Source organism: Musa acuminata, chromosome BXJ3-6 (assembly GCF_036884655.1).
Source record: "Musa acuminata AAA Group cultivar baxijiao chromosome BXJ3-6, Cavendish_Baxijiao_AAA, whole genome shotgun sequence".
Lineage (NCBI taxonomy): Eukaryota > Viridiplantae > Streptophyta > Magnoliopsida > Zingiberales > Musaceae > Musa > Musa acuminata.
The window spans coordinates 38368230-38388301 of record NC_088354.1 but is presented as its reverse complement, the minus strand read 5'-3'; the positions used below and the strand labels follow the sequence as shown (position 1 = coordinate 38388301).

The window sequence follows — 20072 nt, the reverse complement described above, 5'->3', positions numbered from 1 at the left end:
GTTTGTTATAGTGTTGCAGTATTTTATCTATCATATATATATATATATTTATAAAATATACTTTAAAACATTATAAATAAATCAAATAAAATCAAAACATACTAAAAATTATTCGATAATTTATGAATAATATCACCTAAATAGAATTAAAAATTAAAATAATATAAAACTTACCCAATAATATTGTAAGCGATTCAAATATATTTTTAATACGATTAAACTAACTAGAAGCATAAAAATATTATATTATAGTGGTCTACAAGTAATGATAGACAGGTGTCATTTGCAATGTTTTTAATAGTATTTATAATTTTATACTATTTTAATAAATATATGAAAATACTATGATAGTTTAAAATTAGTAAAAGAAATAAAAAATAAAAGTTATTTTAAAATTAAGTGTACCATTTGAGAAAAATCAAAATGAGTGCGAGTTGAGAAATATCCAGAGGAATAATAATAATAATAATAATAATAATAATAATAATTATTATTATTATTATTAAAAAAGGAAAAAGTTGGGACGCGGGTTCCTTCGACGTGGGACCCGCAGCAGCGCAACATGGACGGTGGCGCGCCGCTGCGGAGGTGGAAACCCAAGAGAAAGTGCTGACGTGCCCTGGTGCGCCAATCGACTCAGTTACTCTCGAAACGATTTGAGATACGAGTAGAAACGTGGCGCACGTCCAGATCGCGCATGTCGGTGACGACGTAAGTCTAGGTTTAAGTCGCAGCTCCAAGTAACGACCGCCTCGGTTCTCTCGCACTCGAGGTTTCCTCGTTCGCATATACTTGCTTTCCTCCTCATTATTGTACGCCCCGCGCTGTCGCTCCCCCCTCTCCTCACATCGACAACCCTAGCCCTCGTCGGATCTCTCGCCCCGTCGGCGTTCTGCGCTTCTCTTGTCCTTCGCGACCAAGGCGAGCTTCGCTTCTTTCATCTTGGTTGAAATCACTATCTTTGCTCGTAGATTTCCCCTAGATTGTACTAATTCTTGTCTATTGGGAGTTTCTTTGTCCGAACTCTATTTTTCGCGAACAAATTCTATTCATAGTCTCTTTCGATTTTGGGTACGATTTTTTTGCTAGGTTCCTCTTGAATGTATTGTTTGGATGCATGAATCAGCGACCTCTCGCAGTTGATCGTGCTTCGGTTTACTTGAGATTCCATTGTTCCCGGCATTTCACGATCGTTGTTATTGTTGAGTGTGATCTCCTTGTTGCTTTGTTAGATTCTTTTGGTTTGTTTCTCACGGTATGCGTCGTTCAGATATGACACCCTTCAATTGTCTCTATATGTTGCTAACTATTTCTTTTCTCAGTTTAGTTGATCGTGTCTCTTGTGAATTTGGAGGGTCCATGCTGCACTAGAATCCATCAGCACCTATCAAAAAGGGTAAAGTAGTGAAGCGGTGAAACACAGAGTCAAGTAGTAATACGTAAACATTTAATAACTTGAGTTCTTTTGGGTATATGGATTGTACAAGTACTTGATAGATCAGGTGCTCTCTTAGTTGCTTTGCTGCCAATTTTTTCGCATAAGATGAATTGATTCAATATATTTCTTTTATATATATATATATATAATGAAATTTAGCAGCGAATCTGTTATCTTTATATGCTTTTTTTCTGGTTCTTTAATTGATACCTGCAATCTGCTTAACCAGATATCAGAATTATACTTATATGGATGGTTTTCTGATCAAGTTTGTCTTGGGTTGGCTGTTCTGTGTCATTACCTCTTGTCTTCTTTTAGTACTATGCCATCTCATCATTTGTTGATGTTCAGCAGCTTACATCTTTTAGTAATAATAAATTTGTGCCTTGATTCAGCTTTGGTTTAGCTTGTTACCTGTCATATGTCATTTTTTATCGGCTTGGAATGCTTAAAATTCCTCATAAGATCCATTGGTTGGAACTTGGAAATCAATGCTTAATTGCTCATGATGATTTTAAAAAAGTTGGTCTGTATATGTTAATTGAATTTCTTTTTCTTTAGCTTAGATTGAAGCTATGATAATTAATATTGTTTGATCTATTAGATTTTTCAAATAGCTGTCAGATATGTATGTGTCCCTTCTTGCATGAGTTTAGATTTTTTCCCTTTGTGCCCGTACAAAGTGGTTCAGTTTCTAGATGATAGTGTATTTGGCATATCTGTAAGTGTATTTGAATTATTTTAAAATACACAGATACAATTTGATGATTTGCAAGATATGGTTTCTGCTTCCTTGTAAAATGGAAACATGTTATCGAACAATTTGAGTGGCATGCATAGGCTGGACTGGTTGTGATAACATGAAAAGCTTTAGGTGTGTAGTTTTGTTCTGTAAATGCTTGTTCTGTCAAGTTAGTTTAGAGGAAATGTTGAATTTGTAGTAACTTTGAATTTCTTCTTGAAGAACTTTGGACATGTGTGATAAAATCCTTCCATCTTGCTCCCTTTTTAGCTTATTTGGCAAAACATATCCTTGTTTCTTAGCATCATCATCAGTACTGCCTCCACTCTTCAAATTTTGAAAATTCTGGATCACAATGTTGAATTTCCATGAGAATGCCCATTGGTATATCACGGTTTCTTAAATGCTGTTAACATGCCCTTTTGTATGGTTCTTCTGTTTCAGGAATTCTTGGACATTATGCTTTTGTCTGATGACATGGTTGACTACTTTTCATTGTTCATTTGATCCTCACTTTACCGGCTGATTCTATTATATCTTTCGAGTTCTCCGAAATGGACCGTTGTGATACATCAGGATTTGTTAGTGGAGGCTGAAGGATCTCATTTTAGTAACTAATATTAACATTGTCATCATTTAATTCCAGAAGTTGGACTTAAGTTGTTTTTTCCCAATCAGAATTGGTGGATTTAAGAAGTCTCTTGACAATAATGGATAATGGCTATCTGAATCTTGGCTCTGCTGCAAACCTATTCACTTTAAGTACTTGTGACTTCCCTAGCAGGGTTCAGTTAAGAGAAGATAGCACTGATGTGACATTACGACTTAACTCCCCTAGTTCTTCTTCTCTTTACAGCTCCAAAATAAAAGGGGCAAAAAGGATGTGGGGTTATATGAATGGTAATAAGGGTTCAGAGCATCCCCTACTTGCTCTTGGGTTAGGGCAGTCATTAAATCCTTCAGATAGCAAGGCGAGCTCAATAATTCTTTGCAAGACTTCAACAGGCGAAACTGATGAACACTCCATTGAGTTAGGACTGGATTTTCAGCCAAATGTTCGGAATGTGAAAAAATCGAATCCTTCCAATTCCTTGTTTGCTACAGTCAATGCTTCTCATACTGAAAATGTGATTGACCTCGAGTTAAGTCTATCAGTTGGGCCATCTGAATCGGTTATGACCAGTATCAAGCCCATCCTGTCCCAACACCAGGGTAGCTTGGAGACTTCAGAAATGGTAAGTTCAGTGCCAACCACTGATGAAGAAGGGACTGCATCATCTTCCTGGATAGTCAACAGTTGTCTGGAACCTTCTTCGCACAATTCAGAGACAAATGGTGATTTTACTTCAAGTAAGAAAATTCAAATAGAAGTTGATCCGGTTGCTGTTGTGCCAGAACCCCCCTCAACCATGGCACAAACAGTGAAAAGCCCAGTCGTTTGCACTTCCACAGATGTGTGTTCACAGCATCACAACAGTAACATGAAAAACTGTCAGTTCCAAGGTTGTGTTAAAAGAGCAAGAGGTGCCTCTGGTCTATGCATAGCCCATGGTGGGGGACGGAGGTGCCAAAAACCAGGCTGTCAAAAGGGTGCTGAAGGGAGAACCATCTTTTGCAAAGCGCATGGGGGTGGTCGCCGATGCGAACACCTTGGCTGCACTAAGAGTGCTGAAGGCCGCACTGATTATTGCATTGCCCATGGTGGTGGCCGACGTTGCGGCCATGACGGTTGCAGCCGAGCTGCAAGAGATAAATCTGGTTTATGCATCAGACACGGAGGTGGGAAGAGGTGCCAGAGGGAGAATTGCACCAAAAGTGCAGAAGGTTATTCCAGACTCTGCATCTCTCATGGTGGTGGCAGGCGCTGTCAATTTCCAGCATGCTCAAAGGGTGCACAGGGGAGTACACTGTTCTGCAAGGCACATGGTGGGGGGAAACGGTGTTCATTTTCGGGGTGCACCAAGGGAGCTGAAGGGAGCACTCCCTTCTGCAAGGGGCATGGTGGAGGAAAGCGCTGCTCATTTCAGGGTGGAGGTGTCTGCCCGAAGAGTGTGCATGGTGGGACCTTATTCTGTGTTGCCCATGGTGGTGGGAAGAGGTGCGCTATTCTTGGGTGCACCAAGAGTGCTAGAGGACGCACTAGCTTTTGTGTGCGCCATGGAGGGGGCAAACGATGCAAGTCCATGGATTGCAGAAAAAGTGCTCAGGGAAACACTGATTTTTGCAAGGCACATGGAGGCGGCAAACGGTGCGCGTGGGATCAAGCAGGCTCAAAGTTTGGCACTGGTGATGCACCTTGTGATAGGTTTTCCAGGACGAAAGCTGGTCTCTGTGCTGGTCACGACGCCCTAGTGCAAGATCATTGTGTTCGTGGTGGCGGCACCATTGAAATTTCTCCTACCAAGTATCCGGCGTCCATTAGATCTGAGAAGATGAAAGATGTTGCTGTCGACGGAGGGAAGAGGGTCTTTGGCTTCTGTTCATCAGAGACAGAGATGCACTCTCCACTTACTCAGTGTCGGTTGGTTTCCCTTCCAGAAGGGAGGGTTCATGGAGGGAGTCTAATGGCAATACTGGCGACCAGTTCAACAGGCATCAGGAAGCATAACTACCATGGAAAGTACTATTTCAGGGCAGAGTGCTCGACATAATATGAATCAGATATACGTGCTTGACATATGTTCACCTTCTGGTTCGGTCTTCTGGTTTCCCTGTGTTGGAATAATGTATCTGATTTACTGATATTATTTTCTAGAATGTGATGGTCAGCTCCGGTTCCGCGCTCACATCCATGATGGGGATTTGGGCGGGTAGAATTGTGGTATGTTTTGCTAGCCTTTTACTACAATATTGTCTACTTGTGTATTTACTATGGCAAACTAAGTGCTATATGAAAAAATTGCATTTAGTTTGTATTTGATAACCTGTATACTATCCTAGATGGACAATTTTCTATCTTTACTAGCAAGGTTTTCTTTAAGCTGTGTGGCAACTTTTGATGCTAAAATTACATATTCTGCTTTCGCATGATCTCCAAATTGTTGTTGGCTGCAGTATGGTGACCTTTCTATGATATGATGATGCCCAATGCTACCTTCATTACTCGAGGAACAGAAATCCTTTACTCTCTATGTTACTGTCATATCTTTCCTGTAGTTATCCTATTGCAAACAGATTGTACTATCTTTGCTATGTGAAAGCGAAAAAGGTTGTTTTGTTGAGACAAGAAAAAAGGGTTCCATAATCCAAGTGCTAAACATGGGGTCCAAGAGAAAGGAAGAGAAGATATTTTCTTGTGCCACTACTCTTAAATCTCAGCCGCAAAACGGCACCTTGATTCCTATAGGTGACTGTAATAAGTCCATTGGATTGCGAGCTTACAGTTGGTCCAGTGGTCTGCCGCCAAGGAGATGGAGCAGCCAATAGGAATCTGGATTAGGATTCGCCCCTTATCCAGTTCAGATCCCTGTCCCCCTGAAGGGCTGTGCTTTTATCAGCTCCACGTCCTGTTCGGCTATTTCATATCTCTTCGATAACAGCAGGAGCAGCGGAGAAGGAAGAGTGAGGCGAAAAAATGGCATCCAGTGCTTTGAGAAGCTGCGCCGTCCTCTTCCCGAGCCTCCTCTCGTCTTCCAAGTCGCAGTTCGTTAGCTCGGTCGCCATCTCATGCACCAACGGCGCGTCCCGTTTCTCCATGTCCGCCGACTGGATGCCCGGCCAGCCACGTCCCCCGTACCTCGACGGCTCCGCCCCCGGGTAAGCACTGCATGTCCAACGCTTGACGCTCGAGATTGGTGATGACATCTGTGTTCTGCCTTGGACGCTTTCAGTGACTTCGGGTTCGATCCGCTTCGCCTCGGGGAAGTTCCGGAGAACCTGGAGAGGTACAAGGAGTCGGAGCTGATCCACTGCAGATGGGCGATGCTTGCTGTGGTAATCTCTCTCTCTCTCTCTCTCTCTCTCTCTTCTGTGCTCGTGCAATCGCTTTAACTGTGAATGGCCGTCACACGCACTGTGGTTCTTCAGCCAGGGATCTTGGTGCCGGAAGCACTGGGCCTGGGCAACTGGGTGAAGGCGCAGGAGTGGGCGGCGATCCCCGGCGGCCAGGCGACGTACCTAGGCAACCCAGTCCCCTGGGGCACTCTCCCCACCATCCTCGTCATCGAGTTCTTCGCCATTGCCTTCGTGGAGCACCAGCGCAGCATGGAGAAGGACCCCGAGAAGAAGAAGTACCCCGGCGGAGCCTTCGACCCGCTGGGCTACTCCAAAGACCCCGTCAAGTTCGAGGAGTACAAGGTCAAGGAGATCAAGAACGGTTCGCCCTCCTTCCTCTTCCACTCTCCATTCATCGCATGCGTCCTTTCATGGCTCACAGCACTAATTGGTCCTCTCTCCGTCTGTTCGTTCGCAGGTCGTCTCGCTTTGCTGGCCTTCGTGGGCTTCTGCGTGCAGCAGTCGGCGTACCCTGGAACCGGGCCATTGGAGAACTTGGCAACCCACCTGGCTGACCCATGGCACAACAACATCGGAGACATTGTCATCCCCAGATCCATTTTGCCATGAACGAGACCGAGAGAGAGAGAGAGAGAGAGAGACAGAGAGAGCTCATCCTGTCACTCCTGCAAAATCCCTTGTAAAACATGTGCTTTCCGTGCACTCATCTCGTTGTAACACAAAGAACGTATATGGCTTTCCATGTAGACGATCGATGTTGCTTCCTCTTATCCTTCTTTGCCGAACACCAGGATGGATGATTTAGCCAGGAGGAGAAATGAAACATGCCTTTATTTTGGTAGGGAAGAATGGTCTGCCATGCCATGAACAAAGATAAAAAGCACTTGTTTTGATTGTTATTCTTGAAAAGAGATGAAGCAATTTAAATATCTTTGCTATTCCACTCACCACCTGTATCACAAACTATGATTCGATTGACTCTTTACGTTGGAATAATATCCATTAAATCATGATAGATAGTTACCCGAATCACTTATCAAAAACACTCCACTAAGAAGAGATTTATCTCTCGATTCAATTTTTTAAATACTTAATTCATATCATTACCGACACTGCATTTATGCTGGGAAAAGTGCTTTCAGATTCGAGAACTGGAGTAGGGAGAAAGCCAATTGACCTGAGAGGGAGTTGCTGGGTCTTCAGAGGTTCGGATCTTGACCCGATATAATCCGAATTTGATCCGTTTCGTTCTTGACGTAATAATTTTAATCGATGGTTCCGCCGTCTACCCGAAACCCGATAGTTAACACGGCGGTATGTCTGATTCGTCTCGCTTTCTCTTCCTTCCTACCATAACCACCTGCTCCGATCTCCTTCGAAGAGATGGGCTTGCTCGCAAGAGAGAAGGATCTGCTTCCCCATCTTCTCCGGTAGTCGAGATTGGTTCTTCATCTTGTTGCTAATTTTCTTGCGTTTGTAGAGATTATTTAGGGGATAAAACTTGAGTTCCTTCGGTTCATCGTAGTAGTCTGGGACAAGATGCTGTTTGAGCGGCCTCTCTTTCTTTTTGCTCTTATTTTGTGCTTATTTCGATTGATTTACGTTGTGGGTATTTGTTCAAGTTTAAAGATCATATATCCTTTTCTTTTCCCCCTCGAAAACAAGAAGAGGCGTGATAAGAATGAACATACAATCCAATAGTATGCCGATCGGGTCGAATTTCTAACGGCGGCTGGGGATATAAACGAGATCGGACTTGTATCATGTCTTAGCGTTTCCCATCGTCGCATATAGCGTTTAGGGTTTAAGGTAGGACTTGGAGTTCTTTGATTTTTAAGACGTGTAGAATAAGAAAACATTGACTGTTATAAAATTTCAAGATTTCCTTTCTGCTGACCGATCTTTCGTTAAGGTTTTGAGTCTCTTTTGGATTTTTAATCAACAGGGGATGCTTGGCTTGGTCATTAAGGTTGATTAGTTGCAAGCGTAGTTTGGGAAAAAAACTATCTGGTTTGCCTTTTTAAGCAGGTTTCAGATTGAAGGTTTGTTCAAAAGAGAGAAAGGAAAATGAAGAACTTGAAACAAGATGGTAAAGCAATTGTGAAAAGACTTTGAGGCACTTTTGTGTTAAATAATTTTGATGTACGGGTGAGTTTGTCCTAATGCTTCTTGTGGCACCTCAACATGGTCTGCATTAGCCCATTGATGAACTGTCATAATCCTTTAGTCATTGGAATTTCTTTGTTTATTCTTGATCGTTCTTTTCCATCCTAGAAATTTTGGTTATCTATTCACTCATTTTCTGTTCTGCAGTTTATATGTTGCATGTTTCTTGAACGTGTTGAACATTTCATTAAATTCAAACATGGAATATAAATTTACTTTCAGGTTCTTTTTCTAAAGCGATGAGCAGGATTAAGGGATTTCAAGCTTTTTTTGGCTCACTAATTCTGGGAACATATACTCAGGTGATTATTACATATGCAGCTCTAATATTCAAATTTTTTTGTACTTTTGTTTATGTAGGCATGCAATCTCATTTTGAATGTGATTTAGGCAGTGAACTGAAGAATTGGCACGGTGCAGTGCAGTTGGTATGCAGCAATATTTGAAACATTGGCTGCCTTTCATTAAAGAGTAGTTTGAGTAACTTATATCATCCGATTTTGATAATGATGATAGTTTGGGGTAATATTTTCTTGCTTCGTATATGGTCAGTGTTATTAATGTTTCAGTAGTAATTGTGAGACTGTTATTATTGTGATCTTACAAGAAAATCACATTATTATGCAAATTTCATAATAGAGCATCCTTTTCATCCATTGGCCTTTTCATGCACCATAGTTACTTGCATTTCTTTTGTACTCCTTGGATGCAGCATTCATCTTTTGGATAACTAGCCCCATTTCATATGATTGTTACTTTTATTTTCAAGATTTGGTCAATAGAATCCCTGATCACTAATATATTTTCTACCAGAAGCAAAGGCAGGGATGGAAGTCGTACCTGTTTTCATAACGGTTGATCCTGAGAGAGATAATGTTGAACAAGTATGTGAATGTGTGAAAGGTATTTTATCTACATTCTTTGGTTCATACAAGTGGTTGGTAGCAAATTTTTTTGGTAGTCTAATATTAATAATGGATTAGATGTTATTCTTATTAGCTAGATTTCTTTGCTTTGGATTGCAGAATTTCACCCAGACTTAATAGGCTTGACTGGTACAGCAGATGAGACTAGACCAGTTGCTCATGCTTTTCGAGTCTATTACATGAAGACGGAGCAGGAGGGTTCTGACTACCTTGTCGACCACTCTATTGTTATGTACATATTGCTGATAGAACCTTCTCAGGTGCAATTTATTTAACAGGTGTCATGCTGCATTTTTGTCGGAGACAAGCCAAGGTGCGAATACAGCGTATGAGGTTTACCGCTAATGTAGGATCTCAAGGGGATCAGCCTCCTTTGTATATAGAGGAGCTGTTCCCACGACGTGAAGACACTGGCATGGACAGGGTCACAGGGTACAATTGCCAACTGCATGGATATTCAAATTCTGCCTCTTGATTTTATTAATCATGATTGGTATTTAAATGCAAGTTATGATGGCTTTCATTATCATGAACAGGTATTGTTGGCTGATTCAACTATGAGCATTTTGAAAGTAGTTTCTTCCATGATCATTTCTGCCTCAACTTGAGTGGTATTACTGAATCTTCCAAAACAAGTTACATGATGACGTCAGGACCATAAAAGAAGAGTTTGTGAATGGTCCTACATATGTCATAAATTTTATGGTCCTTTTTGTCCATTCAGTATTAGCATGATTCATAGAGACATTTAATATAATCGCTTTTAGTGTGACCTTCTGTCTTGTATTTTGCAATTTCAAGACCCAGATATTTGAATGCATCTCTAGGTCTGCATCTTTACATATAAAATTCTGTTTGATTTTGATGCATACATGCTGATTACTCTGCTTGAAGTTGTATTGTTTACTGAAATCACTTCTTGTAGTGGGCTGAAGCTTGTAAGCTGTCATAGATCTTTTAAACATGTTCTGGCAATTAGATCCATTGTACTGATTTTTTTGTTCTGAACAGCTTGCAGGTGCTTGATGAACCCAAACATGGAGCTCGTCAAATTTTTTGGCAAGAATTATGATGCTGATGCACGTGCAGAAGGTGTGGTCAAAGAGATCAAAGCATGCACATGATAGATACAATGGCATTCTTTTGCTATCCAAAACTCAACTTATTTGTGAATTAATCATTAATGCATTCATTCATGTGTTAGGCATCATAGTTCTACGGCAACCATGTTTCTCGGTGTGATTTTGAGTTGGTAATAAGCTGTAGGACTGTACAAAAGTATTGTTTCATAAGCATCCTCTTCTAACTCATACAGAGAGTTCGAACTCACATGCATAAGAGTATTCCCATCATGTATGTATATTGGTTATTTAATAGTTAGAGGATCTATTGATCAGCTTGACAAAATCTACCTTATTTGTATAAGTCGAAGCCGTCATGATCAAAGATGAGCTACTAAGCTATTTGATATCTCCGTTGATTGCATAATATAATGTTTCGATCAAATATGTCACAATAGCGAATCTTTATTTTTTAAGAAATTATTATATCAAATAATATGATACTCACACGTATAGAATAATCGACTAAGCACCGAGACATCCGAATGTCAAAGGCACCGGTGAATTCTTGTTGATTCAAAGGAATTGGACATATTTATAATATTACGAAAAGCACTTATGACAGTATCTTAAGACTTGCCAAATTAACTCGAATATATTATTAATACGGTGACGCGCTTTGCACGTGTGAGTGCGCCTCGTGTCCGAGCCCAACATGTTACTTGATCTCCATCCGCGTCACGCGGATCCCAGCTCACCGATCCAGTTGTCGACGAAGCAACTTTGTCCGTGGCTAAATCGTAAACCGACCGAAACGGCGATCCGATCTACCTACCTTGTGATTGGAGGCTACGACGGCTCCCGAGTGGGGTCCCCGAAGGGCTCCGAGGGTAACCAGCGGACAGGTATGTTTTTGTGGGGCCCCGATAGGAGAAGCCCTCCCCGGTGCCTCGGCGAAGGCGCTCGTCGCTCGGCGGACACTCGGTCCCCCGTGCTTCCCACTTTAGACATCAGCGTCTACCGACTACGGCCGGTCAACCCTCCTTCCCTGTTCCTTCGTCTGTCCCTTCTCCGTTACATCGCCATCCCCGCTTCCCCTTCGGCTTTAATTAATCCTCTTCTTCTCCCATTAATCCAAACCTAACCTAAACCAAACTGCTCTCGTCTCATTCCATCTCCTCCCTCTCTTTCCCCCCATCTAATTCGGACTCCATCCACGGGATAGGAGCGGAGAAGAGAGAGGAAGAAGAACCCCAATGGGCAGCCGCGCCTCCCGCCACCAGGAGCCCCCTTCCCCCTCACCGGACCTCCCCACCCCTACCCGCCCCCACCCCGACCCCCCCGCCGCCGCCGCCGCCCCCGCCCCCGCCCCCGTCCCCGTCCCCGTCCCCCCGGCTGCTGCCGCCTCGCCCAAATCCCCCGCCCCCACCGTCCCTCGCCCGGTCCCCTCCGATGTCGGGCGCGTCCTCGGCCGGCCCATGGAGGACGTCCGCGCCACCTACAGCTTCGGCCGCGAGCTCGGTCGCGGCCAGTTCGGGGTCACCTACCTCGTCGTCCACCGCGAGACCGGGAAGCAGTTGGCCTGCAAGGCCATCGCCACCCGGAAGCTCGTCCGCCAGGACGACCTCGATGACGTCCGCCGCGAGATCCAGATCATGCACCACCTCACCGGCCACCGCAACATCGTGGAGCTCAAGGGAGCCTACGAGGATCGGCACTCGGTCAACCTCGTGATGGAGCTCTGCGAGGGCGGGGAGCTCTTCGACAGGATCATCGCCAAGGGCCATTACTCCGAGCGAGCGGCCGCCGCCCTCTGCCGAGAGATCGTCAGCGTTGTCCATGCCTGCCACTCCATGGGCGTGATGCACCGGGATCTTAAGCCAGAGAACTTCTTGTTCTTGAACAGGAGAGAGAATTCACCACTCAAGGCCACCGATTTCGGGCTCTCTGTCTTCTTCAAGCCCGGTAAGTTAATAACGTATCTCCCTTTCCGTTGATTTGCTAATAAGTCTGCAAGTGCCCATTTCGTCATCCTTCTTAGGTTCACAATAATTATTCGGAGCAGCTAATGAGCTATGCTTGGACTCAAACCAAAACGTACCAGCAGTCAACAAAGAATATTACATCAGAGAGTAATCTTTTGAACATAAATTGATTACTTATTGTAGGAACAACTCGTTGTTTGTTGACATTAAAACTCTTATCCTAGCAATCATGATTTTGCTTGAGGAGACTTGATGTACTAATCTGATACTAATAGATGCAATGGAGTTTGAAATGGAAGGAAAACCATGCCAAACATATTCTTCAAGATACCTACCTATATATGTCCAGAGCCAAGTTTTTTCATTGTTCCTTGTGCTGGGGCATGAGACTGGCTGTTCAAGTTCCCTGCTCTCACTCTTCACCATCCAATCAAACCTACCAATAGGTGGATCCAATATATTGGAAAGGGCAGCAGACAATGGATACTTTTGAGTGTATGTCTAAAAATGTAGTTATAGGAACATAATGTTTGATAAGTCTAAAAAGCTTTTGAGAAGATATGTAGCTGCCCAACTAAATTAACTTGTCCACTGTCACCTTGGCTTAGCGATGAGTCAGACTTCTTTATCGATTTAGCACACCTCTGTCCTGACCATAAATTTTGCGGTAGTAAACCGATACCCATTTTTTGTTGTATATTCAGTTCCTGTTTATACATGTTCTTCGGTATGTTCTGTAAAAGAAAATCAAACATGTGAAATGATTCTTCATCCAAAGGAAATCCTACCGGATGTCTTTTCTGTTCTTAAGTATTCATGCATAATTGTGTTTTCTTTTAATAACAAAAGCTTCATACTTAGACCAGAAAAACCAATTGTGTTGTGCAGGAGAAATATTTAATGATCTTGTTGGAAGTGCATATTATGTTGCTCCCGAAGTTTTGCGGCGGCAGTATGGAGCAGAAGCAGATATTTGGAGTGCTGGAGTGATACTGTACATCCTTCTTTCTGGTGTTCCTCCTTTTTGGGCAGGTTTGTTAATTATGAAGATAAATGAGCTTGAAAATTGTCATCTGAACTTGAGTATAATCAGTTGAAGAATATAAATTTTCGTTTATGCAGAGACTGAGGATGGTATATTTGATGCTATATTACATGGTTATATTGATTTCTCATCTGATCCTTGGCCTTCTATATCTCCTGGTGCAAAAGAACTGATCAAAAAGATGCTAAGAGCAGATCCTACAGAACGACTTACCGCTGCTGAAATTCTGAGTAAGCTTTGACTTTTGTCCCATTAACAAATTGGGTTTCCATACCTAAAATTGCTTAGCTCCTGTACCGAATTTGTGCATAATGTTCCAGTTTAAGGTGACGGTCAATAAGATTGTTGCATTACAATGCCCCAAGTATGAGGTAATGATTGGTAAGGTGAATGCATTAGTTGTGCCGGTTATAAGGTCATAGTCTATTAAAATTTGAAGTATTTCTTGGATAAATTGGTTGCTTTTAATTCATCACAGAGTTTGGTTTTAAATTTTATTTTTTATTCTTCAAAATTTTATGAAACCATATTCATTAGCTCCAAATAAGTGAAGGACGTACAATATTAGTGATATTGATTAAACTCTGTAAACACTTTTTTTCCATTAAGAGTCAACTGATGTTTAGTATTTCTGTTCAATTTGTTAACTTGATGATGACATATGCGACTAAGTAATTCTTTGAATGACGCGGCACATCTAAACTCAATCTATTCTGCCTTCACTTGTGGTTGCATGCATATTTGGATGTCTCTCCTACATCAAATCTAGACCTGGGTCATATTTACAGTGCCCAAACCAGACGAATATCTGCTTCCTATTCTTCTTATAAGTTATATCACTCGTCAGCAAAAATATTTCACTCAGTTTGACAATTGAAATTGTATGCAGACTATCCATGGATGAAAGAAGATGGTGCACCTGATAAGCCACTTGATCTTGCAGTTATGAATAGAATGAAGCAGTTCAGAGCAATGAACAAGCTTAAGAAAGTGGCACTGAAGGTGAGGTGTCTTTGCATTTTCTTCTGGATCTATATGGATATTCTACACTGACCACAATATATGGTTGCCCAGGTCATAGCAGAAAGTTTGTCAGAGGATGAAATTATGGGCTTGAAAGAGATGTTCAAATCAATTGACACTGACAATAGCGGGACTATAACTTTTGAAGAACTGAAAGCAGGCCTACCCAAATTGGGTAATTTGGGCATCAAGATTTCTGAATCTGAAGTTAGGCAGCTGATGGAGGCAGTATGTTTTTTACTTTATCTTTCCCTTGCAAAGGCACATTTGTTTTTCTGTTTAACTTCTTGTTTGATTATATTCTTGGACAATGGGCCCAAGTACTTAAGCAGATGCTCTGGCTTAAATTTGTGAATTTAACCATAAAAACAAGCTTTGATGGAGTTAATTCCTTAATGAGAGTTTTATTGAATTTAGTATAGAGACCAAAAATTAGTTCGTTGGCATTTGAAAAGATATGCCACATACCGTGATTTCACTCCAAAAAAACAATTGAAAATGGTGGATCAAGTCTTTTATTTGTGCCTGTCATCCATTTTACAAGAAAAGCAGCTGCTATTGCCAGAATTACTTAAAAGAATGTTGCCAGTCATCTGCTTTATGTTCCATCATGAGAATATTATAAGAACCATAGTGATATACAAGCTTTAATAAGAAATATTTGGAAAATTTCAAAGTTCAGTCACTATGAACATGTTTATTAGAACCTTCTTAAGGAAGGGATGATATCTTTACTCTTGTATAAGATGTTTTCCTAGTTAAGAGTGGTAACGAAAGCCAAAGTCTAAGATTGAAACAGAAAAAAAATAATGTTTCTTTTGCCAACAATGGAGTGTATGGCCGGAAAATATTCATATGATGTCATGTTGCTCCATTTTGCCAATTCTTGAGAGACACTAGTTAAGCTAAACACATGTGACTCATAAATGAATGGGTTAGGTTCTGGTCTGAAAGAACTTAACCCAAATGTGGGTTGATTGTGAACAATCTGTTGTGGATCTGTCATAGTCGGACGGCAAGTATTCACAATCTCTTGCATTATGCATTTCCATCTGTCTTGATTATCAGCCATATTTCTATTTCTACAAGAGCAAAACTGAAATCAACAGCAATTTCTTTATTTCAAGGGGGATGAGTTCTTTTCTATCTTTAGGTTGTGAGGCCTGCTACAAGATCATTTGTCTTCTGGTCAACTTTATCTCAATGGATGCTAAAAGACTTTAATACATTCCTCCATTAGTATGTGGGTCATCATATTCTTTCCGACTGCTGTCATCCAAGTCTTGTTTCATACCCACAGTGCAACATATCTTGTCTGAAAAATTACTTAGTATGCATGTGATGTAAGTAAACGCTAAATCTCATGTCAGTTACTTGGCATGTTTTAGTTGCAGCACTCACTCATTCAACTCGAATTTTTTTGCAAGAAGCAAACATAACTTTCCTGTTATCAACTAACTGTTGTATTTATCTTAAAAATTGTTATTGCTCCATGATTTAAAGCACTATAGCACCAAATGTGACCTAATTTTCATGGCAGGCTGATGTAGATGGAAATGGAAGCATTGATTATATTGAATTTATAACAGCTACAATGCACATGAACAGAGTGGAAAGAGAAGATCACTTGTACAAGGCATTCGAGTATTTTGATGAAGACAAGAGCGGGTAACCTTGTCTTTACTTGATTGAATGTTCTTCAATATTTAAATGCAAGTGAATAAGATTTATTTTCATCCTTCTCTTACCTAGGTACATCACTGTTGAGGAATTAGAGCAAGCTCTCAAGAAGTATAACATGGGTGATGAGAAAACAATAAAAGAGATAATTGCAGAAGTTGATACAGACAAGGTAAGTCTTTTCACATCCTTCTTTTCAGGAAGTAAAACTTCACTTCATGATTGAGCCTTTTTTACATTTTGATGGTGTCCAATGTGCATGGAGGTGTTGATGACTTTTAATCGTAATGCATACTATATTACCTTTAGGCACTTAGACTAAAAAAAGTAACACGTTTAGAATGCTGTCACATAATAAGACAGGATACCAAGTCAAACTAGAAAAGAGCTGGTGGCTATGTTACTTCCAATGCTGATCAGCAGGTCCACCATTTGGCCAGGATACTGATCAAGAATGAGTCGACGTGGTTTTACATGTAACCTTGTAGTGTCAATTGATGCCATGCTTCATCGTTTTCCTAGGCTCCGATCTCTGCTTAAATTTTCTGCTGAATTTTACAACTTGTTTGACTGAATGAGGATGAGTTCATCTCTATTGGTTTTAATCAGTCAATTGCAGATGGACTTGGAGCAAGAAGTTGATACTAAGTAAAATATTAGAAACATGTTTTTCCTTTAGGAGGCCGAATTTTGTTTGAGAATCATGGAAGGGTTTAGGAAGAATCACAGAAGGAATCAAATAGAAAAATAATTAAAAAATAGCATAATATACAAATAACTGTGATTAAAGATACCTGAAGATTGTTCCATCCAAGGATTATCACATCCAAGTTTTTTGAAGTTTTTTCTTTAAGTAAATAGAACTTCATTTGATCAAAAAACTGAGCAAGATGGCTGGACGAGCTCTCTAAATCATCCAGGGTACAAAGCATTGAGAACCCAGAGGTTCTGCCAAAAGCAGCAAGCTGGTGAGCCTTGCTGTTAACTGTCCTGGGAATATAACAAATGCCGGACACATGAAGATTGAACATTAATAGGAGGATGTCTGAAACAACTGCTTGTAGCTGCCAGGGAGAGTGCTGGGAGCCATCGACAATGTGGACAATGGCTTGCACATCGGTTTGAAGCAGAAAGTTCCGCCAGCCCTCCACTTCAGCATGCCTAAGAGCTTCCACCATAGGAGCATTGTGGGCTTTTCAGACTGAGCAGCCAACTGCAAGTGTTCTATCAGTAGGGGACTGTAGTATGAAGCAAATACATGCATGTAAATCAGGTGAAAGAAAAGATCCATCACACTTTAAAATATAGTCAGAACACCCTTCTCTAGTTGGAGAGATTTGAGGAACCAGGTTGGTTGTCCTCGTAGGCAGTGGATATGGGCTGAGTTTCATTCATAAGGGCTAGAGCCCTGAAAACTAAGGTGGAAGGACTGACACAACGGTTGCGAAATCTGGCATGGTTCGTATTGAGCCAAAGGGACAAAAGAAAGTAGGAAATAAAACTGAGAATCCAGCTAGAAACAGGTTTCTCATATGCTTGACCTTCCTGCAGCCAGGAGCCCAATGACCATGAGTCAAAGTGTTTGAATCTGATCCCTATGCTATTCTGGAGGAGGCTTCAAAAGGAGAGGGAAAAGGAGCAGTTAAGGAAAATATTAGTAGAATCCTCAAAGAGATGACAGACATAACATTTATTTGTTTGGTGGCTAAGGATGCAGGCAAGGAGATCAGAAGTTGGCAGACGATTTCAGCAAAGTTTCCAAAGAAAAACCTTCACTTTTGGGGAGATAGGAAGGTGCCATATCGCCTTCCAGCCATGCCAATCCCTTTCGTTAGGCTCATATTTGACGAACTGATAGGCGCCACTTGAGGAAAGAGAGTCCAATGGGTTGGGCTGCCAGATCCATGAGTCATCACTGGGCAGCCTAGCAATGTGAATCCTCAGATTCTTTCAACCAAAGAAGGGTTAAAAAGCAATTCAAGTTTCGTAAGGCTCCAGCAGTTTGAGTCCCACAGATCAGAAACATGGCAAAAAGATGTCATAACCCCTATAACCATTGTAGGCCAGAAACTAACAGAAATGTTGTCGATCCAAGGATCAGTTCAGATGTTAGTGGTCCTCCCATCCCTTATCAATTTCCTAAATCCAAGTCTGATGTCCTTAGAGAGCAGATTGATGTTCCTCCTAGATCTGGACAGGGTGGAGGAATTAGAATGACACCAGGGGTGGAGGTCTTCATGTTTGGCTTTAAGGATGCGGACCCAAAACGAATCAGCATTATTGAGGATAGGCAGAATTGTGTTTGGTGCAGATGGATCTTTTAACTGTGAGTAGATCCCTCAGCCCAAGCCCGTCATAGTCCTTGGGCTTGGTGATGATGTCTCAGCTTATAAGATTCTTCATAGAGGAGGAGGAATCAGAATTCCAAAAGAAATTCCTAACAATTCTGGTCATATGATTGAGGATGGAGTCAGAAAAGCAGCAGTTTAAGAGAAGGTGCGTAGGAATAGAGTTAATCACCAAATTGATTAATACCATTTTCTCCACTTGGGATAAAAGGCCTTTGTACCAGCCTTTGACTTTAGACCAAACTTCACCCACCAAGATGTTTTGATGGGTTTGGGCAAGGCGACCTAAAGATAAGAAAGAGCTTGAGTATTTAACGGGCCATGTCCCTTCCTTGATTCCAAGAGCACTGCAGATGGAGTGCTTGGAAGCGGGGGAGCAATGATTTGAAAAGTAAACGTTTGATTTGTGGAGATTGGCCTTAAGATTAGTGAGCTGCTGGAAGGTATTGAGGGTCTTAAGTGTTTTTTGAAGTTACTGGTGCGTAACTACATAAATTACTGGTATTATCTGCATAGGGACATAGTATACTGGTAGTAGGTGTCCAATTTTCGCTGCACTGAATATCAATGGTAGGCGATCAGCAGTTACCTGTATCACGTTTCTATTATGTTTCTGGGAGTACTTATGGAACCTTGAGGGAAATGGATTATTAGAGCCCTTGGCATGTTAAGAGAGAAACAATAAATGGTGAATCTACAAAAGTGGAGGATAGGAGTTTGGACCCAAAACATGGGAGTTCTTATCTCTGTTTGGGGTGTAGATGGCACATTTTAGAACTCAAAAGTTAGCTCTTCCAGATTGCCTAACTTGTGTTTCTTTTTTCTGCTGTTTTAGTAAGGTGCTTGTTGCCATGCGGAATCATGAGAATTGATATCTTAATTAGTACTTTTCCCTGCAGAATGCCCATTATTATTATTAAATTCAGTTTCGGCTTAACTACTATTTCTATCATGGGTTGCGAGGATCAGAAGTAGCAGTTGTCTTATGCTCGTGTCTTTGATAAATACAGGATGGAAGAATTAATTACGACGAGTTTGTAACTATGATGAGAAAAGACAGTTCAGAGGCCATTCAGACCAGGCGGCGTAAGTAAGACTTTTGTTGATATGGTGATTACAAAGCTTGTGTGTTCACTATTTGTGGAAGAAAGGCAGGTCAGGAGTTGCATTCATCTGCGGAAGGATCTCAGTTTCTAGTAGAGAGGAGTTTGATCTCAGTTGCATTCATACGGTTGCAACTTGAAATATTTAGAGCCATGTGCAGATCGAGTGTAATAGATTCCTCAGCAGGAGAGCGTTTCATGCATTTTGTACAACGAACAGTCCTGTCCTGTTCATGGATCTGCAACTGAAATCGAGCTCCTCCTTCCCTTTTGGCCTTCCTCAGAATTAATCGAATTGGTTGTTCTTGGATGATGAATGGAATTCTTGGTATCAGGAAAGAACGATCTGCCAACCCAACTGTGAGTAGCAGTTTTCAAGTCTCTTTCCATGTTTCCTTCTTTATTCACACATGGTTAAAACTCTATCATGGTATTGGTATTTAAAGAGTACAGTCAGTCGATCTGAAATGTCATCACATGGTCAACGCCCTTCTAGTTCGATCTTCTAGAAAGATCTAAAAAGGTAGAAAAACTAAACCCATTTGCTTGAAACCCAAACCCGATTTGTGTTGACCACAAACTCAGAGCTACTAACTTCCAC

The 20072-nt window shown here is 41.4% G+C and overlaps 4 protein-coding genes across 15 annotated transcripts; all 4 read left to right on the top strand.

Annotated features, from left to right (window-relative positions):
* The first annotated feature begins 756 nt into the window (after positions 1-756).
* LOC135581426 (uncharacterized) lies at positions 757-5160 on the top strand. Of its 5 annotated transcripts, none has more exons than XM_065153798.1 (3): positions 757-921; positions 1328-1396; positions 2625-5160. In XM_065153798.1, the coding sequence occupies exon 3, from the start codon at positions 2891-2893 to the stop codon at positions 4829-4831; it is 1941 nt and encodes a 646-aa protein (XP_065009870.1). In that variant the 5' UTR covers positions 757-921; positions 1328-1396; positions 2625-2890; the 3' UTR covers positions 4832-5160. The 5 variants fall into 5 exon arrangements, with proteins under 5 accessions (XP_065009870.1, XP_065009874.1, XP_065009873.1 ...); XM_065153802.1 differs by having other exon boundaries at positions 758-945; positions 1323-1396; XM_065153801.1 differs by having other exon boundaries at positions 762-921; positions 1328-1439.
* A 538-nt stretch (positions 5161-5698) lies between these two features.
* LOC135639843 (chlorophyll a-b binding protein 6A, chloroplastic-like) lies at positions 5699-6904 on the top strand. The gene is made up of 4 exons (XM_065153803.1): positions 5699-5936; positions 6011-6113; positions 6207-6495; positions 6592-6904. Exons 1-4 carry the CDS (start codon positions 5755-5757, stop codon positions 6741-6743), a joined length of 726 nt encoding a protein of 241 aa, XP_065009875.1. The 5' UTR covers positions 5699-5754; the 3' UTR covers positions 6744-6904.
* A 386-nt stretch (positions 6905-7290) lies between these two features.
* On the top strand, positions 7291-10575 carry LOC103989622 (uncharacterized). 8 transcript variants are annotated; one of them, XR_010497054.1, is made up of 8 exons: positions 7360-7564; positions 8523-8602; positions 8691-8822; positions 9114-9203; positions 9326-9424; positions 9505-9658; positions 9763-9837; positions 10238-10575. XR_010497054.1 is itself a non-coding variant. In XM_065153809.1 (7 exons), exons 3-7 carry the CDS (start codon positions 8807-8809, stop codon positions 9785-9787), a joined length of 384 nt encoding a protein of 127 aa, XP_065009881.1. In that variant the 5' UTR covers positions 7362-7564; positions 8523-8602; positions 8691-8806; the 3' UTR covers positions 9788-10575. The 8 variants fall into 8 exon arrangements, 6 of the variants coding, with proteins under 6 accessions (XP_065009879.1, XP_065009881.1, XP_065009880.1 ...); XM_065153809.1 differs by having other exon boundaries at positions 7362-7564; positions 9763-10575; XM_065153808.1 differs by lacking the exons at positions 8691-8822; positions 9763-9837 and adding an exon at positions 8163-8282 and having other exon boundaries at positions 7364-7564.
* An 831-nt stretch (positions 10576-11406) lies between these two features.
* On the top strand, positions 11407-19784 carry LOC135641288 (calcium-dependent protein kinase 15-like). The gene is made up of 8 exons (XM_065156593.1): positions 11407-12252; positions 13161-13304; positions 13395-13547; positions 14207-14319; positions 14392-14568; positions 15881-16008; positions 16093-16192; positions 19379-19784. The coding sequence occupies exons 1-8, from the start codon at positions 11544-11546 to the stop codon at positions 19460-19462; spliced, it is 1608 nt and encodes a 535-aa protein (XP_065012665.1). The 5' UTR covers positions 11407-11543; the 3' UTR covers positions 19463-19784.
* The last annotated feature ends 288 nt before the right edge of the window (positions 19785-20072 follow it).